The 19,949-nt window shown below is 54.4% G+C and overlaps 6 protein-coding genes across 6 annotated transcripts; 4 read left to right on the plus strand and 2 right to left on the minus strand.

The window, feature by feature from the left end:
* Positions 1-1,225: 1,225 nt before the first annotated feature.
* G6M90_00g040370 (uncharacterized protein) lies at positions 1,226-1,384 on the plus strand (the record flags this gene model as incomplete). Its single annotated transcript, XM_066130269.1, has 1 exon — positions 1,226-1,384. One exon carries the CDS (start codon positions 1,226-1,228, stop codon positions 1,382-1,384), a length of 159 nt encoding a protein of 52 aa, XP_065986583.1.
* Positions 1,385-7,710: 6,326 nt separating this feature from the next.
* G6M90_00g040380 (uncharacterized protein) lies at positions 7,711-8,958 on the plus strand (the record flags this gene model as incomplete). The annotated part of the gene is made up of 1 exon (XM_014691900.1): positions 7,711-8,958. One exon carries the CDS (start codon positions 7,711-7,713, stop codon positions 8,956-8,958), a length of 1,248 nt encoding a protein of 415 aa, XP_014547386.1.
* A 4,954-nt stretch (positions 8,959-13,912) lies between these two features.
* On the minus strand, positions 13,913-14,578 carry G6M90_00g040390 (uncharacterized protein; the record flags this gene model as incomplete). The annotated part of the gene is made up of 1 exon (XM_014691901.1): positions 13,913-14,578. The coding sequence occupies one exon, from the start codon at positions 14,576-14,578 to the stop codon at positions 13,913-13,915; it is 666 nt and encodes a 221-aa protein (XP_014547387.1).
* Positions 14,579-15,315: 737 nt separating this feature from the next.
* On the plus strand, positions 15,316-16,518 carry G6M90_00g040400 (uncharacterized protein; the record flags this gene model as incomplete). Its single annotated transcript, XM_014691902.1, has 1 exon — positions 15,316-16,518. One exon carries the CDS (start codon positions 15,316-15,318, stop codon positions 16,516-16,518), a length of 1,203 nt encoding a protein of 400 aa, XP_014547388.1.
* A 1,249-nt stretch (positions 16,519-17,767) lies between these two features.
* On the plus strand, positions 17,768-18,133 carry G6M90_00g040410 (uncharacterized protein; the record flags this gene model as incomplete). Its single annotated transcript, XM_014691903.1, has 1 exon — positions 17,768-18,133. The coding sequence occupies one exon, from the start codon at positions 17,768-17,770 to the stop codon at positions 18,131-18,133; it is 366 nt and encodes a 121-aa protein (XP_014547389.1).
* A 719-nt stretch (positions 18,134-18,852) lies between these two features.
* Positions 18,853-19,735, minus strand: G6M90_00g040420 (uncharacterized protein; the record flags this gene model as incomplete). The annotated part of the gene is made up of 2 exons (XM_014691904.1): positions 18,853-19,602; positions 19,679-19,735. 2 exons carry the CDS (start codon positions 19,733-19,735, stop codon positions 18,853-18,855), a joined length of 807 nt encoding a protein of 268 aa, XP_014547390.1.
* Between the last annotated feature and the right edge of the window lie 214 nt (positions 19,736-19,949).

A 19,949-nucleotide genomic window follows, 5' to 3' on the forward strand; every position in this document is an offset into this window, starting at 1 on the left:
ACCAAAGACGGGTTATCAGTTGACAAGGAGTAGCGCCTAGCAAATCGACACGGGCAGAGATCACATGAACAAAAGCGTCTGTGGCGAACTTGTCACCCAAGCCGCGCCGACGGCAATCGTTTACACGACACTAATGTCATGTGTAAGTCGGAAAGACGGGAGGATGCTTAGCCGTCAACGGCGAGTGGAGAGTGGGGAGTTGGAGAGTGGAGAAGGCCTGGTGGGTCAGCAGATGTGGCGCCTTCCCCAATCGAATTCCGTTCCAGGGGCTCGGTTCCCATCACGTGACCATTACGTAGCCGCACCGCCACGTGGCTTGACGGGAGAAGCGTGGCCCAGCCCCCCAATCGGCAAACGTGCATGAGAGCACATCAGAGTACATGACATGAGGGCACACGGGAGAAGGGCACCTGAGCAAATAGGCGGCAAGCAGTTGACAGACAGCCTGCGGATTGCGGCAGCATGCAACTAGCGGATCGGCCGTCATGGATGCATACATGGAGAAGCAGACGAGGCGACATGGACATCCAGGGGCAGCAGGGCTTACACACCCAATTGGCACGTATCAGTATTTTCATCAGCCCTACATATCTGAATGCCCACCGACACACGGAGTAGCAAAGGACATACATAGTGCCAGAGTATCGGCCTGGGTACTACATGCCCAGGTACTAGTAGTTATGCGGAGCTATTGGGGCAGAAGACGCTGCAACACAAACTGGAGGGGGATAAGCAATTAGTACAGGCACTGGGATCAGCATGGATTCCGTGCCAGAAGGAAAAGAGGGAAAGAACGGTTCCATAGATAAAGTCAGTACTTGGGCAATTTCCTTTTTTGTCGCCGCCTAGTAGAGATGGAAATGTGATGGGTCTGATTGGGCACATTGGGCAACAGCGGCCTGCAACTCCCAGTTGACATCAGTTTGCTCAAGTGGTCGGACAAACCTTCCCAAGCCAACTCCCATACTCGGCCTGCACATTATCGCTACTCGGCACCCAATTTCGCCAGGAAAAAAAATGGCGTCAGGGTTATTCGAATGAGGCTGTCGATAGCAAGCCCTTGGAACGCAGCCTGCGCATTGTGTGACGATTTACCGAGTCCTATTATCGGTCTGCGACGTAATGGCGAGCCAGAGGGGAGCCACTGGGCATTGCTGCAGTAATAAGGCATCGAGAGAGTGGCAGTAGCTGGAACCAAGGGGCGTGTCCTGGGATATGTATCATCATGCACCTCGGGCGCGACGACATGCAGCTCGAGGCCTCGCGACCTCCAGACGACTCCCCGATTTTGTCAAGGGACACGAGAGATGGAAAGACGAGAGACGATGCCAAGGCCCCTCGGCTCGCTATCTACGCAGGGAAACACGGACGTCAAACAGAATAGGTTGGTTGGGGGGGCATCGTTGGCCGTTGCCTTGGACGCAAGAGCGCGCAAACACGACCAGCCCGTTTTTCATTGCCCGATCCAGATCTTCGGGACCGGCGACGTGTGTGTACATACGCAGCATGTATGGCTGATGTGCCTTTCTATGCCAACACGGCACATGAATCAAGGACTGAAGGCCTCACCCGCGACGACGTCATGCAGGCCGCACAAATGGTACGTTGCAAAATCGTCATGTTGAGATAAAGCCCGCAGACTGACCAATTCGTGGTAGTATTACGGAAGGCGTACATATCAAGAGGCATCTCCCGCATGCCATCCATCACCCCCCACCAGTGTGACAAATTGTTACTGGTTTGGATCCACGCCTTATCATCATGATTATCCGCCTCGGTTGGGAAGACTCGGGGATCGTGTAAGACAGATGTGTCTAAGGTGCCCAAGAAGGCTCTTGGCCGGCTGCCTCTCCCAGCAGATATCTTGCGACTCTTCCACGAGATTCCACATGTTGGGCCCATATGGAGGGAGGGCTCTTTGGCAATCACTCCTATCGACAGCCGGGCCCTCATTCGCAACGAGCGCGTGGTTTGTTTGGGTTTCTTTTTTTTGTTTTTTTCTTGGTGGAAGATCAGGACAAGCCAAAAAAACAAAACAATACTTCCCGAATTGTCGGTCAGCACTGGCCTGGCACCATTGTAGGAGGCAGTGGCCCCTATTTTAGGGTCGAAGCTGCAGGCTTTGCTGTTAAAGTCAACGGCGCAGAAAATCATCCATCATGGTTGGCCGCTACAGAACAGGGGTGATGATCTGGCGGGGAGTAGGCCTTCCCACTGCAACGACGTGTCTGCGCATCGTGCCAATCAGTCACAGTACCGGCCAGGAGCGCGCGATGCCTGATTCGATGGCAATCCGCTTTGGACATCAATACAGGAGACCCAGAGGCCTCGTTGGGAGACCATACATACGACCAGAGAAAACAACAAACACATGAGTCACATCACGAGGCCTCGAATGGATTTTTGTATGAGAGAAGGTTACCTTTTGTCGCCAGTGGCAGTGGCAGCAATTGCCAAAGAAGGCCTAGAAATGAAAACGAGAAAAAAATTTTTTCCCCTGGTCTTTCCTTGCCTAACAGGGGCTCAGTCAGGGTAATGAAGGATGAGGGCACAGGCCTGACTTGGACACCAGGCGCCAGACACTGAAGACCGGCCACGGGGCCCTAGCAAGACTAATAGTACTAATAAAACAACGGAGGGTGTGTGTAGTTGTATGGCGCGGCCGCTCTGGAAGTCGATGGGGGGTTTGACGATTCGGACATGGGCTGATGATCCCAGTGTGTGGTCTTTATCGTCACTCGAGAATGGCTCTTGAAAAAGGGACGACAGTCTTTTTGGCCGAATGCTCTGAAAGGGGTGTGGAAAAGTGGCTGCTCTTTTGCCCACGGGCATACGGAGTACATATAGGAGTTGAAGACGAAAGACACGCGGTGCTCTTGGCTGCCTTTGGCTAATAATACTTGCAAGTTGCAACCAACAGCTCCATCATCGGCCAGATACATATCCACCAACTGGACCTTGTCTCCGTACAGTGTGCGATCGAACCCCAGCGCACCGGACGGGGAACGGGATGTTCAATGTGGTGGCCCAGCATCCCGTCATGGCGGGCCTTTGTTTTGTTCTGGATAAGAGCAAGTCGGGTTCCACTTGACACGGGTTGAAAACGCCAGAGCCGAGCGGAAACCTGGGGCCGTGGATGGCCATGCTTGCCATGATCCGCCGTTAGGGTGTAGCATTTGTGTTTTGCCTTGTATGTGCATGGCGGAATAAAAGGGCGTGTACAGCAACGATGGTATTCCGGTATCATGACCGAGGGCCGGGGCATTACAATACAAGAGGCCAGTCACTTCTTTTACGAGTGTCGATACGGGCTGGAACTGGTGTTGCTTGGAAACCACCTCGACGCCAGAAGACGAGTCGACATGTACGTAGTAAGTGTGTGTGTTATGGAACGGGCTGTGCAGTGCAAACCGCCCGGTGTGCTTCGTTGCTCATTGGCGCTGGTTGCCCAGACTCAGTGCTGTCTTTGCAAGAAGCGATGAACACCATTGGGCACCAGACCGGGAGCCTCATCATCCTCATCATACCTTGCTTTGCAAAGAAAATGTTGACGCTCAGGCAACCGAAGAAGGGCTTGTCATCAGTGTCCACAAGCAAACAAACAAACAATCAAGAGTCTCAGCTGTGGAAAGCGCCCAGCCAGGGGGAAAGGGAGGGGCACGATAGACATTCCAAGGGGTTGGGTTGCGATGAATTTAAGGACAAACGAGACATCAGCCTCATAAATGATGGAGAGTAATAACTGCCGACCGTGTGCTCCGCATGTCGGGAAGAGCGTGGCCAGGCATCTTCAGAAGAGAAATGGATTGTACGGAGCACAGCGATGCTATGTACGGAGTAGTTCACGATTGTATCATGTCTGGTGCGCTTGCTCGTAATCGTGTACCAACACATGGCATGCCAAGCGTGCATATTGGATATCTCATGCACGGAACACTCCGTCGGCAGCAGCCACCAGGCCGCGTTGTCAGTGAAATGCAGTCCTCTCACTCACACTCACCCAGGTCTCTCGGCCTCTCTCAGATGCTGCATACTCCTTCAATGTTGCTCCACACACGGACATGGCAGGATCGCGCGGGATCTGCGTAGACGGCGGCACCTTGAAGGGAGAGCGCACAAGGTGTGCTCCGTACGCGGCACTGACTAATAATACTTGACACACTTCCAATGTTGGACCATGGAAAGGGACACATCCAGGCCATGACCTGTGCGGAGTATCATTCCGGCGGCTGAGCCTCGCTTGTCGTCCAAGAATCCTGGAGGCAGGAGAGAAAAATTTTCTTCTCTGCCAAACAGTCGCAGAAAAAAAAAAAAAAAACTTGGTCAACTGTGTCTAGCACAAGGCTGGGAAGGCTGGACGAAATAGCCTGGTTCCTGTCAATTTCGCTTAACGACCAGACCCTGCTAGGGTAGAGTCAGGGCAGGGCAGGGCAGAAAGACCAGGTTGATCAATGCCAGACGGGACAGCAGGGGGCATGAAAGAAATGAACACACACACGCACACACACACACTGGGCAAAATAATAAAAATAAAATAAAAAAGGTACATGCTCCGTACATGCATCAAGAAAATCATGATTGAATGCCTGGATAATTAACAATGGCAATGCTTCCTGTCGTGATGGAGCAGAAACGAGTCAAAAGAGCGCTTGGCATCATGCCTGTTGGATCCAGTTGAGAGTTGACAGGAATACATATGCCATGCCACATGCAGGCAACGTCCAACGTCCAAGGGCAGGTTCCGCGTTTGAGCACCCGGGGGGGGCCTCGGGTCGTCAGTCGTAGTGCAGCAGCCATCTGGCGGCAGCTTCTTCCACATCGTTGAATGCTCAATGCTTCCATCTAATATTCCAGGCTCATCACAATTAGCGCAGGGGGGCAAAAGTTAGTGCTCCCTAGTGCCCGGCGCCAAGTTTGGCTTTGAATTTGTGGCTGGCGTCTGGTCCCCACGTCCCGGGCCCCCGTTCGTTGCTCGTGTGCCATGAGTCCATGACTCTTCAAATTTGGGAACCGCCAGGCGCATTTCACGATTTCACAGGCAGACTGCTACTCCGTTCGTGAGCGTCATCGTGGATGGAACACAAAATGGTGCAGGGGCCGGGGGGACCAATCTCCTTGGGGCAAAACATGATATCGTGCTGTCTGTGCTCGGGCGCCGTGCAACCAGCGTTGAACGGTTCGCAAAAGGACCGGACCAGTTGGCTTCGGATGATTGTGTCTGCACAGGGTACGAGATTGCCATGCGACTGACTGGGCGTGGTCCATGTCGTAACTGCCATGGTATGCACGGGAGTGGTATGTATAATTGTTGCTGCGCACTGCCCGTGTACATACTTTTTTCCCAAGAATGCCATGTTATTAGTACTCGGTATTTTTATTATTATTATTTTTTTCTTGTTTTTTTTTGCCGAGTATCATTGTACCAGACTGTATCATGTACTCCGTACACACAGAACAGAGTCCCCAAACCCCTCCCCTCAGCCTGTTCCCAACCCAAGACACTTCTCACCCAGTGCCCTTTTTGCTCAAACCACGGAACCTCTGCCAGAGGCAAAGAGCTGAGTCAGTTGAGCCGACTGCCACTCAGCTCGTCCAGCTCGTGTTTCTCGTCAACGTCGAACCGGCGCTCTCCCTCGATTGGCTCTGTGGTGCCGGCCGAGCATATTTCACCCGACGTCTCAGTCAGCTCAAAGGTACAGTCAGCGGTCGTTTCCTCTGCAGCCAGTCAGAGAGACAGTGGGAGACACCGACGAGTCATCAAAGAGCACACATTGGACAAAGAAAGCGCACGCCTATTTATCGCGGGAACCAACGAGACACGCGGGAAGAGGATATACTACAAGCTTCAGCGTCAGCATGGACCGCGCACATGGGCATCGCCGGCCGGGCCGTGCCAGGCACTGTGCGTGTGGCTTACGCCTGGAGCGGACTGAGGAGGCTTGCCTGATGTCCGACAGGGCGCTGCTATTTCTACAACAAATACGGAGTACGGGGGGAGCGGGTGCAGAGTAAAGAAAGACACACACCAGACATTTTCAATCATGACGCCCGGGAAGCCTGGTTTGGACTGCGCAAACTTGGAGGCCCTAGGTGGGCTGTTCCCGGCCAACAGCAACTTGACAATGAGCCTCTGGTGACTCTGCCGTCATGGCGAGTCTGGTAATTATTAATCGCCCCAGGAGGGTTTCGTTGCACAGTGACTTCACGACCAAGGACATGGGATTGGATTCATTGGACAAGGTAGCCGTCGACGTCGACGTCGGGCACCGTAGAAAGTGCTCGAGGCCGGTAGCACCATCCGCACGAAAACTGGGAGGCAGAGCCATCTCGATGCGCTGCCCGGTGAAGATGACGAGGTTGAATACATACGTCGTAGGAGCAGCATCATGGGTGAATAAGGTCATATCGGACTCTGCGCTTCCAGATGTGCTCTAGCTCTGCCTCTGCCTCGCAGCCAGGCACGTCTTTGGGGCCACACACACACCCCCTTCGAGTCCCCCCTTCCTCCCTTCCCGCCCGGCTCCATCCAGTGGTGATGCACGACTGCTGTTGGAAAATTCCCTGTACTTCCGTCACCTTCTCTGCGGGCTATAGATATACGTACGTATGTACAATGCATGTATGTATATTGGCAGCAGTAGTAGCATGTCCGATCAATAGTATTCCTCGCCGCGCCTGCGCCGTAGTAATCCGCACGACACATGCAGACAGCAGCGGCACGCGGCACACCCACACCAGACGCCGGAGCACGCAAGACACCCCCCCCTGGACAGCCATGGCGTGGGCTCCAGGCCCCCAGCGCCTCGAGCTGCCAGGGTTGCGATGATGAGGGGGCCTGCATTGCATGCCAAATGCCTGTTGACCTGTGAAGGCCCCCTGGTCTTCGCAACATGCTGAAAGCGGACCCGACATTGATGGCCGCAATCCCAGCAACACGGCCAGATTTGGCCGGCCTGGCGGGCTGTGGCCTGTGGGCTGTGCGCTACATGTATCCTGATGCCCTGATGCCCGTGTCTGGTCCGCTCCCGTCTGTCGCCACCACAAATCTTATATAAGAATGCCTTCCATCTCCACACACACACCGGCCGCCTCCCTCTCCTCCGATCCTTTACAACATTTTGGCATCTGCCAACCACTGTAGCAATCACAACATTGACCAAGGCGCGTTGGGACAGACCCGACGTCGTTTTCTCACGTTCTTTCTCAACCGCTGATACCTGGGTCGTTGGCTGCATGCTCAACGCCCTCGAGAAATCGCCACTGCCAGGTTGCCCACGACTTGGCTACAAAACATCCAAACCTCCCAATTTTTTCCTATTCCTCTCTTGTAACGGAGGGATATTCAAATTTTGCTCCTTCACACCGGTCATGTTTGCAGCAGCAGGACAATTTCCAAACCCCTACTCCTCCAACCACCTACCGAGGTGACGTGCCAAACAACCACAACCGACACAAAAACGTCTACCCCCTTTACGCGCCACAACACCAGAGGCGCGACGTCCGAATCTGGACACGACAGCAGTTTTGCAGAAACAACAACCACTTTTGAATCATTGCCCTCGACGAGACGAGGGGGGAGGCCTCGGCGACTCCACCATTCTCCTCGTGTAGTACTATATTTGGCCACGCTGGGCCACGGCAGCGTCGAGGGAACGACGAGACACGACTGCATGTCGCGCTGGGCATAGCAGATTGAATTCGCTTCATACAATGAACTACCCTTCACCACGAACACCAGGATCAACACCGATCCACGAGTGGGACTATTCCCGGATGTCTTCGGCAACGCCCACTCCGTCTCCTCGGCCGAACTGGTTCGACTCGTCGACGCCACGTCGGCCGGCCACTCGAGCCGCTCACTCGCGAGCCTCGAGTTACTCGCAGCATGGTGGTCTCACTCCCCGAACACACATGGAGTCCCCCAGATACAATAGCTATGGGGATTATTGTACGGTAGATGTGAGTGCCAAAGATTTTTCGTCGTCGCGCCGCCACACGGCACACTATCCAGCTCCTCCCAGGCGCGATCGCCGTCACTCGTATACCTATGTCCGGGCTTCCACTCCCTATGGAGAATCCGACGAGGACGAGATCATCGAGGTTTTGGGCGGAGGCACTTACGTGCTCCTCGCCGAGCCACGGGCCAGGAGCCGCCGCGCGCCGCACTTGTCGAAGCACGATGGGGGATGGTACACTAATCAGGGGGTCCGTCCGCAGAGCTCTTCGTACAATTATGCCGATCCTGCCTATGCGCGGGCTTCACCATACGACTCCCCGCAACCCCAACCACCACAGGCGCGCCCGCCCACCAGCCATGGCCACTCTCGCCGCTCGTCGGCCTCGGTCCCGCAGCGGCCGTCCACTGTTCGCCCGGCGGCAAGCAGCCAGCGTTCAAAGCCGCCGCCGTCAACGCCAAAGGCGACCGAGGGCGACGCCCGCCGGCACAAAATTCCGCAGGGCTACTCACTCAAGAACTGGGACCCCGAAGAGGAACCCATCCTGTTGCTGGGAAGTGTCTTTGACGCTAACAGTCTAGGCAAATGGATCTATGACTGGACCGTCTACCACGAGGGCCCGGACAAGCCCATCGCCGACATGGCCGGTGACTTGTGGCTGCTCCTCATCAAGCTATACGGCAAGATCAAGCGCGCGGAAGAGATTGTAGGCCAGATCCGCAGCGCCGAGAACAGAGAGATTATGAATGACTTCATCGATGCAGGTGAGCGTCTTACGGATAAATTGCGAGCCCTCCTCAAGGCCTGCGAGTCGCCCATGCTCAAGGCTGCCAAGAAGAAGGGCTCAGGGCTTGGGAAGAACTCGGGTGTCGAGTTTGTTCTCACCCTCTTTGGCCGAGACAGAGAGTTGGCCAAGACTGAAAAGTTGATGCAGGGCATTAGACTATTCGATCTCCGATTCGATGCCAATTGCCAGGATATCATCGACAACCCTACCCTCTAGACGGGCTCTCCCACCCATATCCCCTTGGAATCTTGCTTTAGACTCCTCCTTGGGACGCCACGCCAATATGGAATGGAAATCGGGCCCCGGCACTTTCTTTGTGATGGTTGCCTTTCCGCCATTTAATTTTTTTTTCCTTTTTCGACTATCCTTGTCTGACATGCCTTGGATCCGGAACTCTGGAGGGGACCACATTTCTCGGACCGGACATGCCAGGACAACTGGAGACTTGTACAATGTATATCGTGCCTTTTCTCAGCCTTGTGGACTTACAGGATGCGGCCCACGCCCACATGGACGGAACTCGTTTTTTTTACCCTTGATTTCCTTTGTCGATTTCCTTTCTTGTTTAGCCTGGACACCACGACCTCGACCCTGGATTATGTGTTTTTAAAAAAGTTACTAAGACCACTAATGGGCGACCTGTACTATCAGCAATGCAAACGCAGAAGGGACTTGGAGCACGGGACTTTTTTTTTTCACTATCTAGAGATACCCAACGTTTTCATTTCAAGCGTCGCAGAATCGGGCGAGGAAGCTGCGCACAGATGAGCAGAGGGTCAAGGTGTGTCATACCTTGGAAAGATGTTAGTTAACGGATAGCTATGTAGTGCGGGAAAATGGATTTTTAGACTAGACAAAAGCTTGTTTTCGGATGCTCCTCGTTTTGCCGTGATGTGATGCTCCAGACGTGAATGAATACCAATGTGGGCCTTGTAGCGCCTCACAAACCACGCAGTCACTGCCAGTCAGTGATGGAGCGTGACCAAAGATGCATCTTCATCTCCCCAGCCGCGTCCAATACGGACCACAGTGTACGGAGTAAACTAATGGGTCATTTGCACCGAAATGCGACCACTGCTAGACCGTCCGCCGGGCCGCCCCTTGCAGGCCCGCCCGGTGCAACCCTCCGGCCAGGCCGCCAATTGATTCCCTGAGTGCGCCTGGGTCCCCATCAACGATTGCATCAAATCGAGTCGAGTCGAGGTCCTCGAGCGGGGTCGGCGATGGTACACCGGCATCTATCTGGTGGCACAAGAGGCGACCGAGCGTGCATGTCGAAATGAGGGGATCTTCAGCCTGGACCATCTGCGGGTGTTTGACGAGGCGGGGAGGGGAGGGGAGGGGAGGGGGGGCAGAAACAGACAAAAAGGAAACGTGGAAGCCTCAGCATATCTGGTCCATGCTGTCAGAGTTGTAGCGGCAACCCCTGGGCTGGAAGTGCCTGTGAAATTGCCACTGACAGATTCACAGGCCATTGATCGATTTTCAGCGCGGAAACATGAACGAGGCGCTTCCCAGCGTGTATGTGTTACAGAGCACGAACGAACAGGCTTGGTTTGATCACTGCTTGTGGCACGATGGGCGGCATCGAATGGCTTCGCGGACGGCGATGGCCCGCCGGGAGGTCACCTTGGAGAGAGATCACGCTGCCGGGCGTAGATGCAAGTTTCCTGCACGGCTGCGAGCTCGGTCTTTTGCAGCGTGATGGCCTCCCCTCGAGGGAGCTTGAGGCTGGTTGTCGTCTGGAAATGATTGTGCTACGGAGGAGATGGCAAGGGTGTGCGCGCCCGGCTGTTGGCGTGCGGCGCGAGTCAAACGCGTTTATGTACTGTTTCTTGAGTCGTGATACCCTCCTCCCCTTCTTTTTTTGGGGGGGTGTTTAATTTTTTGTTTTCTCACGGTTGGGCGGCGAGATGTTGAAAAAGAAAGAAGCTGTGAAATATCGAGTCTGACTGTGCTGTTGTGAACCAACCTGCAGAGGTGACGCCTTTGCCTGCCGTCCTGACAGGCATTGTCCTTGGAGAGAGATGCACAAAGGGGCTCGACGAACCGCGGCCCGCCTGAGAATGGTAGCTTGCCATTCGTCACACAGGCGCGTGGCTGCAGGCATGTCTCGGGTGGCTTGGCTGGAGGCTCTCTGTCGCTCAGCTGGGCCAAGATGCGGAGATGGCTCTTCAGTGACTTTGTTGGTGCGCCGGTACGGAGTACAACGCACGGAGTAGACGGTTAGTGATTAGTTTCTTGGCCTACGGAGTACGTATTCATGTCTCGCAACTACAATGGTCTGCTGCGGTTTTGGACCGCCGCAAGTGCGTTGCGGGAACGTGGTTGGACGTTGGGATTTGGAAAGGCGATGCGTGACTCGAGGCTGAGAAAGTCGTGGGCTGGTGGTTGACGAGTCTGGAGTTGGTGGTGTTGTACAGTCGCAGGCGGCTAATAATCGACTCAGAGTACGGAGTACGGAGTTGATGTGATGACTTGAGCCATTTCACACATGGTAATGGCTGTGGTCGTTGCTCGATTGGTGGGATCCTTCATGTCACCCTCGAGTGACGCTTCAACCATCTTGCCCAGCCCCCAGCCTCTTCTTCCCCCCTCTCTCTTGTCTGGCTCTGGCTTCTGTCTTTGACAATAGCCGACGAACCACGGTTGCTTTGCACTAGTCGCAGCAAGCAGCCACCAGCTTTTGTAGCAAACGGTCTTGGTCATGCACACTCCCCTGGTCTTTGCCCCCTCATTCCTTTGATGGTTGGTGGTCTCGTCGCCACGCCCCAAGACGCCTTTCCATCATCCAGACCCTGGATCGAGTTTTGCATTGGTTAGCGTCTTCCCGGCTAACTTGCAACAGTTATTGCCCAGCAAATGCAAAGGCTAGAAACACTCGGGCTCCCTGCAAGTTTCCCCCCCATCGTCGGCCAACGCCTAGTGAGGACTCTGGGAGCGGGGGATGAGCACCTCCAAAGAACCATGTGCCGCGATTCCAGCTAACTGGTAAAACAGCTCCCATGTACTCCGTACTCCGTGCCGCATAGTCGATATTCGAAACAATGAACACCGTCATTGCGTATGGCATCTCCACGATCCGTCTTCCGGATCCAAGTTCCCACCCCTGGTCCCTGTCGAAAAAAAGGCTGTGAAATCATGGCCCGAAACTTCTGAGGGTCGTGTCTGCTGACCCTAGGTGTGACTTTTTTTCTCGTTTCCCGTCAGACAACCTTCACGCTTTCGGGTATGATAACCGTCTGGTGGATGGGAGCGGGTTCTTTCTGCCAACCACCACAAGCGCAATCTTTGTCTCTTGCCCAAAGTGCCAACCCTTCTTTTGTCTTTCGCGTGGGCAGCTGCGGAGAAGATTGGTCTAGAAGCTGCTGCAGGCCGCCGGCCCCCAAGGCGAACCAAAGAGGAGTTTGCAAAGGGCGCTTGATGCGCAACTGCTTGCATGACATGCATCCAAATTAACGTCAACCTGCGTCCGTGATGGAGCGGGAGACGGCGGGTGTGGTTCCCATCGAACCAACCAACATGGGGTGAATGCACCTCTTTCCCCCCTTCCACAGACGAAAGGGGTTCGCTGTACTCCGTACGGAGTAGAGCTCAAGTGTTGTACATGACGGGGTTGCAGCGAGTCTTTCATAAGATTCTTCAGCTCTGCAAACTGCAATCAGCATGTGCTGAGGCGAGCATGCCGGGCGTAAGCACAGGAGATTGCCTCGTGTGTGCTCGTGCGATGGCAGGGAACGGTTGACAGCAGATGTGCCCGCCAGTCATCTTGCACCCTCGCATCTTCCATCCTTTTCCGCCCCTTGTCCCGGATTTTCCTGCGGCTGCTTTTGCGGCCCGTGGGTTGACCTCACGGATCGCAACGTGGCCCTTGTTGAGGTCGAAGAGCCATGTGTTCGGGTGGTCCACGACTCGGTACATGGGAGGACTTTGTGCTCTGCGCAATAGGCGGGCGGCCGTGTAACTTTGTCCGCATGGCTAAACCGGTGCTACAACCGGGCGAGAGGGCATGGCCTCATCATGCGGGTTTACAGGCGGTGATACGTGAAAAGGCAGGCGTTTGAGGCGACTGTGCCCGTGTTGCACGGGTGAAAATTAAATCGTCGTCGTTGAGGACACACTGCCGAGTCAATTTTGTTCAATAAGCCCTTTGTGCTTCCCAAAAGCTGCAGTGATAGGATCGCTCTTTGTTGAGAAGGCCCGGGGCACGTGTGTATATGTCGCCCGGCTACGAGGACTACATTTCTAGATGACAGCATACTAGAAGGGGCAGGAAAGAAATGCGTCCATGCCGCCTGGTATGCATTCCTACCCACGGTACATCTCGGGCCTGTCCCATCACCCTGCTGATGCAAGCATGACCACCTCGTGGTGCTGGCAGGATCTCGTAAGCTTTGTTGTGCCGCAACCGGCGACGACGTCCAGAGGTGGCACAATACGGCCGGCCCCTTTGGCAAATCTCGCCATGCTACCCCGGCCGACGACCGAGTTGTTGGGCCCGGCCTAGATGGAGTAACTTGGAGACCAGGGCCAACCTGCCTAGGGCATGTCTCCCTTGGTGGTCTGAAGCTTCGGAGGTTCCGGGGCATGTCTGCTTCCGGGTGTGGAGATGACGTCTGGCTTCCGGGTCGGCGGTGGTGGCGGGAGAGTGGAGGAGTGTTTAGTTTACTGCGGTGTTGATGGTGGACGACGGGGTCGAGGCTATTTGTACTGTGTTGACATCAGCCTGGCTAGATTCGAGGTGTTGATTTCAGCAACAAAGCGCACGCGACTTGATTGTCCTAAACTGCCAAGAGTCTGTTAAGGGTTGTAGATGGATGTGCTTTGCATTGTCAGAAGCAAAGGATGAAAAGCCAAGTTTGAGGCGTGCCTTTGCAGCCATCACGCCTGCAAGTGACTTTCGCTCCAAGACGCCTGCCTACATGATTGTCTCGTATTGTGAGAACAGCAAGTACAGACGCTCCGGGCTGTCTGACCTCTGTCGATGAGGGACACACTTCTACAATTGACCTCGGTCAGGTGCTTCCTCTGTTCCTCCGATGAACGATGGATCTTACAGATGACCATCTTGAGCATTATGAGATTTGGACCCTGTGCCTAGATTCTGACAACAACTATATTCATTCACCTCCATACTATACGCAACAACACGGTAGTCGATTGTATTTGCTTACTTCCACACACTGGAACTCTCTGCACCAGACTCCTTTCCTTTCTGATACGTCTCACTCAACGAAATGTACAAGTCCTTGACTCTCTGAATCTCCTGCCGCCACATCTCCCTCTCCGCCTCGGACTGTAAATCGTCCAGCAAATCCTCCACAGATCGTCCCCTGAAAAACTTGTTCGCCCTATTGTACAGCGCCCTCTTGTGAACCTGCTCGTCGGTCTCCTCGCCCTGCACCCTAAAGACCGACTCCAAAATGTCAATGTCGTAGGGGATGGAGAACAGATCCCTACTGTCCGCGTAGGTGAAGAGGTAGTAAAACTCGTTGAAGCCGGACCACGCAATGCCGCTCAGGCAGAGACTGCACGGCTCATGGGTGGCAAAGAAGATGCAATCCTTCTGTGGATCAGGCCGCGCCGTGGGATCCTGGTAGTCGACGGTGAAGAACTGCTGGATGCAGTTAATCTCGCCGTGTAGCAGGGGAGACACCCGTTCGTTGTTGGTGGCCACGGTCAACGGGCGGAGGGTAGAGCGGGACAGGATGGCCGCGCCGAATACCTTTGAGCCGGAGGCCACTCCCTGCTGGGTGAGAGGGACAATGCGGTCTTCGACTGTCTTGAGAAGCGTTGAGATGAGCTCAGACGTGGTGGCGGTGGCGGCGGGAGACATTTTTGTGTTGTGGGCTTCAAGTATGTTTCGTCGGCAGTGAATAGTGCTTGTCCATTCTCTTTTGTCTGCCGTAGATGGAGGCGCGATACCTGTTGTATTTGAGTATTGACCCGCGGGAAGTGGTGGTTAGGTGGTCGTTCTGGACTCTGGGGTAGGCGATTGCGGCCTTTCATGGCGGCGATCACCGCAGGACCAGCAGCATGCGGCGACCTCCGCCTTGATTCACCAGTCGGTGGTGTGACAAAGAAGCGCGCATCGTGCGGGTTGATTTCATAGCCCTCAGTGCAGGTTCAAAGAATCAAAAAAGCTTCTTGTCCTTTGGCGTTGACGGCGTGCAATGGCCCCGGGGCGACGGTTCATAGTTCCTGCCTTGCCACTTTCATGCGCATGGATAGCATGTCAAAAAACATGACTAAGCCCAAAGCGGCCATAGAGAATCAATCGTCATGGCCCCCTCTGGCACAAGGTTCCGATTGAGCCTTCGAATTCAAAGCCATCCTCAAACCTTAATCACTGACACTCTATCCATCGATCCATCGTGTCCCGTGTGTTCAGTGCTCAGCTTGGCTGTATATAATCTCTTCAACTTCCCCCCCCTTCCTAATCATGTGCTCTTCTTAACTTATTCTTCCGCCCGTACTGTACCTATTGCAACCAGACTGGCTGAGAGAACCCGCACACGCAAACTACGAAATTCCGCACCGTCGTGACTCGTCCGTCACCGGCTTCGCAACACCATGCATTACATTCGACTGCTGCGTGCTCCAAGAATGCAGGTCGACGAGGGGGGCATGCAAGCAGAGCTAGTATTCACAATCACGACTGACCTGGGGGAGTCATTTCTGTGCCCGGAAAAGGCTATTGACCTGGTGGTTACGGCACATGTCACCTCAGTGTCGGAGAACTCATCATGCCTTCTTACCAGGAGGGGGGCCCTGCAGTGGAAGGCTGGTAGACGGGTGTGTAAACCTGTTTTTGAGTTTCCTCCCATGATTCAGCAGGCTTTCATAAATGGAGACTCTGTTGAGCTGTGTATCAGCCCCGACTCGGACCTGTCGGGCGATGAGGTTGAGAGCATTCTCAATTCGTCCATTAAACGCGCCAAAAAGCACGCGAATGGCCTCATTGTGCCTGTTTGGGTCGGCATGAGCGGCCCCGAGGTGGATTTCGACGTGTCCACTCGCCGTATTCGCCTGACGGCTCCGACCGAGCCAGCACAGTTTCTCGAGATCGAGGAGGAGATTGGTGAAAGCATCGCCCGCCACATTTGGGATGCGGGCGTCGTCTCGCTCTGTGCCGTTGTCGGCGCCTACAAGTTCCCCAAGCTCGAAACTAGCCAACATCCCTGCATGAAGAAGCTTCTCAGCATCCTCAACAACAAGGACGGCGTCAGCGTTCTTGAGCTGGGCTGCGGTGTGGGAATTCTTGGCATTGGTCTCTGCGCCGTCTATCCCAGAGACACGGGGGAATGCACAATCTTGATGACGGACGTGGGGGAAGCAGAAGGCAGAGTGCGCAATAACATTGGGCTCCTGCAGCAGCTTCGCTCTGGTTCGGATCTCGGCTATGCACAAGTCATGTATCAGAACCTCGACTGGAACGAGGCCAAGGACGGAAGCTTTCGAGGACAGATTCAGTACCGGCGCTGGGATCTCATCATGCTGAGCGACTGTACGTACAACGTCGACATGCTCCCTGCCCTCGTCGGCACCTTGTCAGCCATTCACCACGCGAACCTGCAATTCACTGCCGATGATGAGACGTTTTCAACAAAAGTATTCGTTGCGACAAAGCCACGCCACCCGTCGGAGCGGTCTTTTTTCGACCTTATGGCTGCAGACGGTTGGACCAGGGAAGAGAAACAAGTCCTGTCGCTTCCTGTCCTGAGTGGGGAATGCGAATCGGTAGAAATGTACCTTTTCGAAAAGGCAAAGGCATAAACGGCTGGCGCAGTGTGTCACTCGTTGAAGCTCGTATGACAAAGAGTCTGTACACGTATCGCCAAGGACGACAATCTTTATCGATGCTTTGATCCGTATTTGCGGCCAAGGTGGCTGGCTCTCCGTGGTCCATACATCCGAAGTAATACAACTAGGTCAGTCTCGGTGCTTTGTGACACCTGCAAAAGCAAGGAACACCAATGCCAGGAATCGATGTAACGTAAGAAATGCAGACGACGTCTGTCACAGGACTCACAGCTACTATGAATGGGAACGGCACCAAATGAGCTCGGGAGTGCTAGCTCAGCCGCTGTCCAACACTGGCTGTGTTTCACACAAGGTTAGATTATTGCCATTAGTATTCGGAGCACTTGAAGAATCCTCAAAGACCCTGACGGAATGGGATTATGCTCTACCTAAAACAATCTGGTTACACAGTGTTTGGGATAGTTTATTGGCTGGGGTGAAGCAAGGCGCATGGGCGCATTCGAATCGTTTTTATAGACTTGTAGCATGAATGAAATACCTTGTACGTCACCGTACAACTTGTCCACTTTGTTCACCTTATCCGAAGCTGTGTCACATTACTATTCGTCCGCATTGGCTGCGGCAAGACGTTGAGGGAGGAAGAAGTAGCGTACGGTGGCTAGAGACCAGTAAGCTGGTGGTTTCGGATGGAATCACGGTTTGGTGTTATTTACGACGTGCGGACTGTCTTGCCCTCCAATTTGCAACTTGACGGGGAAGCCTGACAAAATAAAAATGGTGTCTGTTTTGAAATGGAGAATAAAGCAGTCTTACGTCGTGGCCAATCGCACGACCGTTACCACGTCTTCCTCATCGTTATCCATCAATTCCTGCAATTTCTTGGGAAGCCGCTTTCGGACGGGCAGTTTGTCGGGATTGAATGGCGGCGGGCGTAATTCGGAAACGCTCGGCTGGTTCCTCTTGGAATATTTTGATATACACCACGGCGACTTCATGGACTTGATGACGGGAGCGTGATATGGGCAGGGTGGACGTCTGATTGCCGTTTGACGAGGAGAATTTCATCCATTCCACCGTCTGAAGGGACTGTGAAATATAGTGTTTGCAAAGTGTATGCCACTCCCGCCACGGCAGAGCCCGAGGGTAGACCGATATTTGTCCGTTTGGCGTGCCTGTACTTATTACGGAAACTTGGGCTTTTGGAAAGCGACTTGCATTTCTGGCGTAGACGGCGCGGCTGGAATTACCGAGTCCCAGAATCATGAGCCCAGCGTCAAGTGTAGTCCAGGAACGGGCGTCGACTCGATCCATGACCCGAGCCCGGCGTCAGAATAGCCAGACACAAAGGCATCCGAGCGAGGCTGAGGGTCGTCACTGCGCACCAGGTTCTCAGAGACGCCGGACGAGTCGGGAGAAGGTCTCTGGGGAAGACTCGGAGCCGTGTCCTACGATAATCACCGTCGGACACGGCACTCGCACCGTCGCCGCCCTCGTCCACGTCCTCCAGTCCGCTGGCGTGGCCAAACTCGTGGATGTCCGGTCCTTTCCTAGATCCCGTGCAAACCCCCAGTTCAACCGTGACAGTCTCGCGTCGAGCAGCACACGACCATCCGGGTTGCGTCGTTAAGACACTTTGCGGGATACATGAGCACGTTGGCGTTTCTCCAAGGCGTGAGAGAATTGAGAAGCCTGGCAGAGGAGTCGGGGGACCGTGGGAGCGGAGGGGTCGCCATCATGTGTAGTGAGACTCTGGTGGCGGTGTCACAGGCGCATGATTGCCGATGTCTTGCTGGTGAAAGGGTGCAACGTTGAGCACTTGGGCATTCGTGGCGGAGGGTCTGTGAATCACCGGCTATGGGATATTGCTGGGGTAGCTGACGATGGGCATTTGGTCTATGATGGTTGTCGCGGAAGGACGGCTGCTGAGTGTACTCCGGTGCTTGAAGGAACGGCAAAAGCGTCTATGGAAGCGTGTACTTTACGAAATTGCGAGGTGCTTTTCAACGGATAAGTTGGCTACAGCTGAAATATGGCTTCAATACTAGATGAATCCTTGGGAAGAAAGTTCAAATACACCGAGAGCGATATCTGGCTGGAAGTTCTATAAAGGAGGCCCAAGTTCCAACTGCGTGGCTACATGGGTTCAATCAGGGACACACACTCAATTACTCCCTAGCTGCAAGACGACACTTGTATTAACACAACCACATCAATCCAATAGCGAAAAATGGAGTCACGACCCGTCACTGATAAGTTATGACCAGCTGCAAGTCAAATCGACGGTGGACTCACTCAACACGCACAGCCTCCATTGCAATGCTCATCTTCCATTCCAGCACCAACAATCTAACAATCTTGGACCTGCAGCTCCAGCAACTTGCGTCTAGCTAGCCTCAGTATCGACCCCTTGCTCCAGCTCTGTTCCGTCCCGGCCGTGAGTCCCACAGACGACAAGTCCTGATCATCCGCACAGTCGACAAGCACATCGAGCAGCATTCCAAAGTCGTGGCTCAGCCTACTGCGGTAGTTCTTCTCCACCTCGTTGTGGCAAACGCGGAAATGTGCCTTGCCATGGCGATTGATGGCTGCCGGCGTCCCACGCGGGCATGCTTCGCCGCCGTCCGACTTGGAGCGCCGACTCGCCCGCCCCCTTTTGGACGGGGTCCTGCCGCTGGGCCTGTTTCCCGCACCGCCTGCCGGGGACGATGCGCCAGATGCGGAGGGCGAAGGCGGCCACGGTCTTTCGGGGGTGAGGCCGAAACTGCTGGGCGTCTGGCTCGCGCTGGGGCGGCGCGGTGTTTCGAGCGGCGGCGCGGGACGGGAAGCTTCTGGCATTTGCATGAGCTGGGGGTCGCTCGGTGCTGAGTCGGCCGGCGAGTAATGTGGCAGATTCATGAGCGAGCTGGCGTGTCCTTTGCGTACTTCCGGCTCGGCCGGCCATGACAAGAAAGCATCGAGGTTGTATGGGTCCCAAGGCGCTGAATCTACATTACACGGGGGGTAATATGATGTGTAGTCGTTGGGTAAGATGGTATTGGAGACGGGCGTCTGGTCTGGGTTTATGTGGTGCGGGCTGTAGGAGCTAGGATGCCATTCCTGTTGCTGGCCGTTAGCAAGGTCCCTTTTCTACGAGTGAAGCGAGGCTCATAAAGAGGAATGCTCGTCATCGTACCGGCCACTGAGCCCACGCATCGTTCCACGTTGGAACCGTGGTTGAATCCGCGGCCATCTGGTAAAGATCCATCCATGGCAACCAGGAGTTTCAGTCAAATGCCCCAGTGCGGATAATGCCTGCTTGAATTGGGGTACTTTCCGACAAGGTAGGTCATGTATTCATGAAAAGACGGAGACGCCAACTAGCAGTAATTGTCGCTTCGTTCAGAAAAGACTTGTAATAGTCCTGCCGGGGATGTGAATGGGCTTTTAATAGTATAAGATAGTCC

This window comes from Metarhizium brunneum, chromosome 2 (assembly GCF_013426205.1).
Source record: "Metarhizium brunneum chromosome 2, complete sequence".
Taxonomy (NCBI): domain Eukaryota; kingdom Fungi; phylum Ascomycota; class Sordariomycetes; order Hypocreales; family Clavicipitaceae; genus Metarhizium; species Metarhizium brunneum.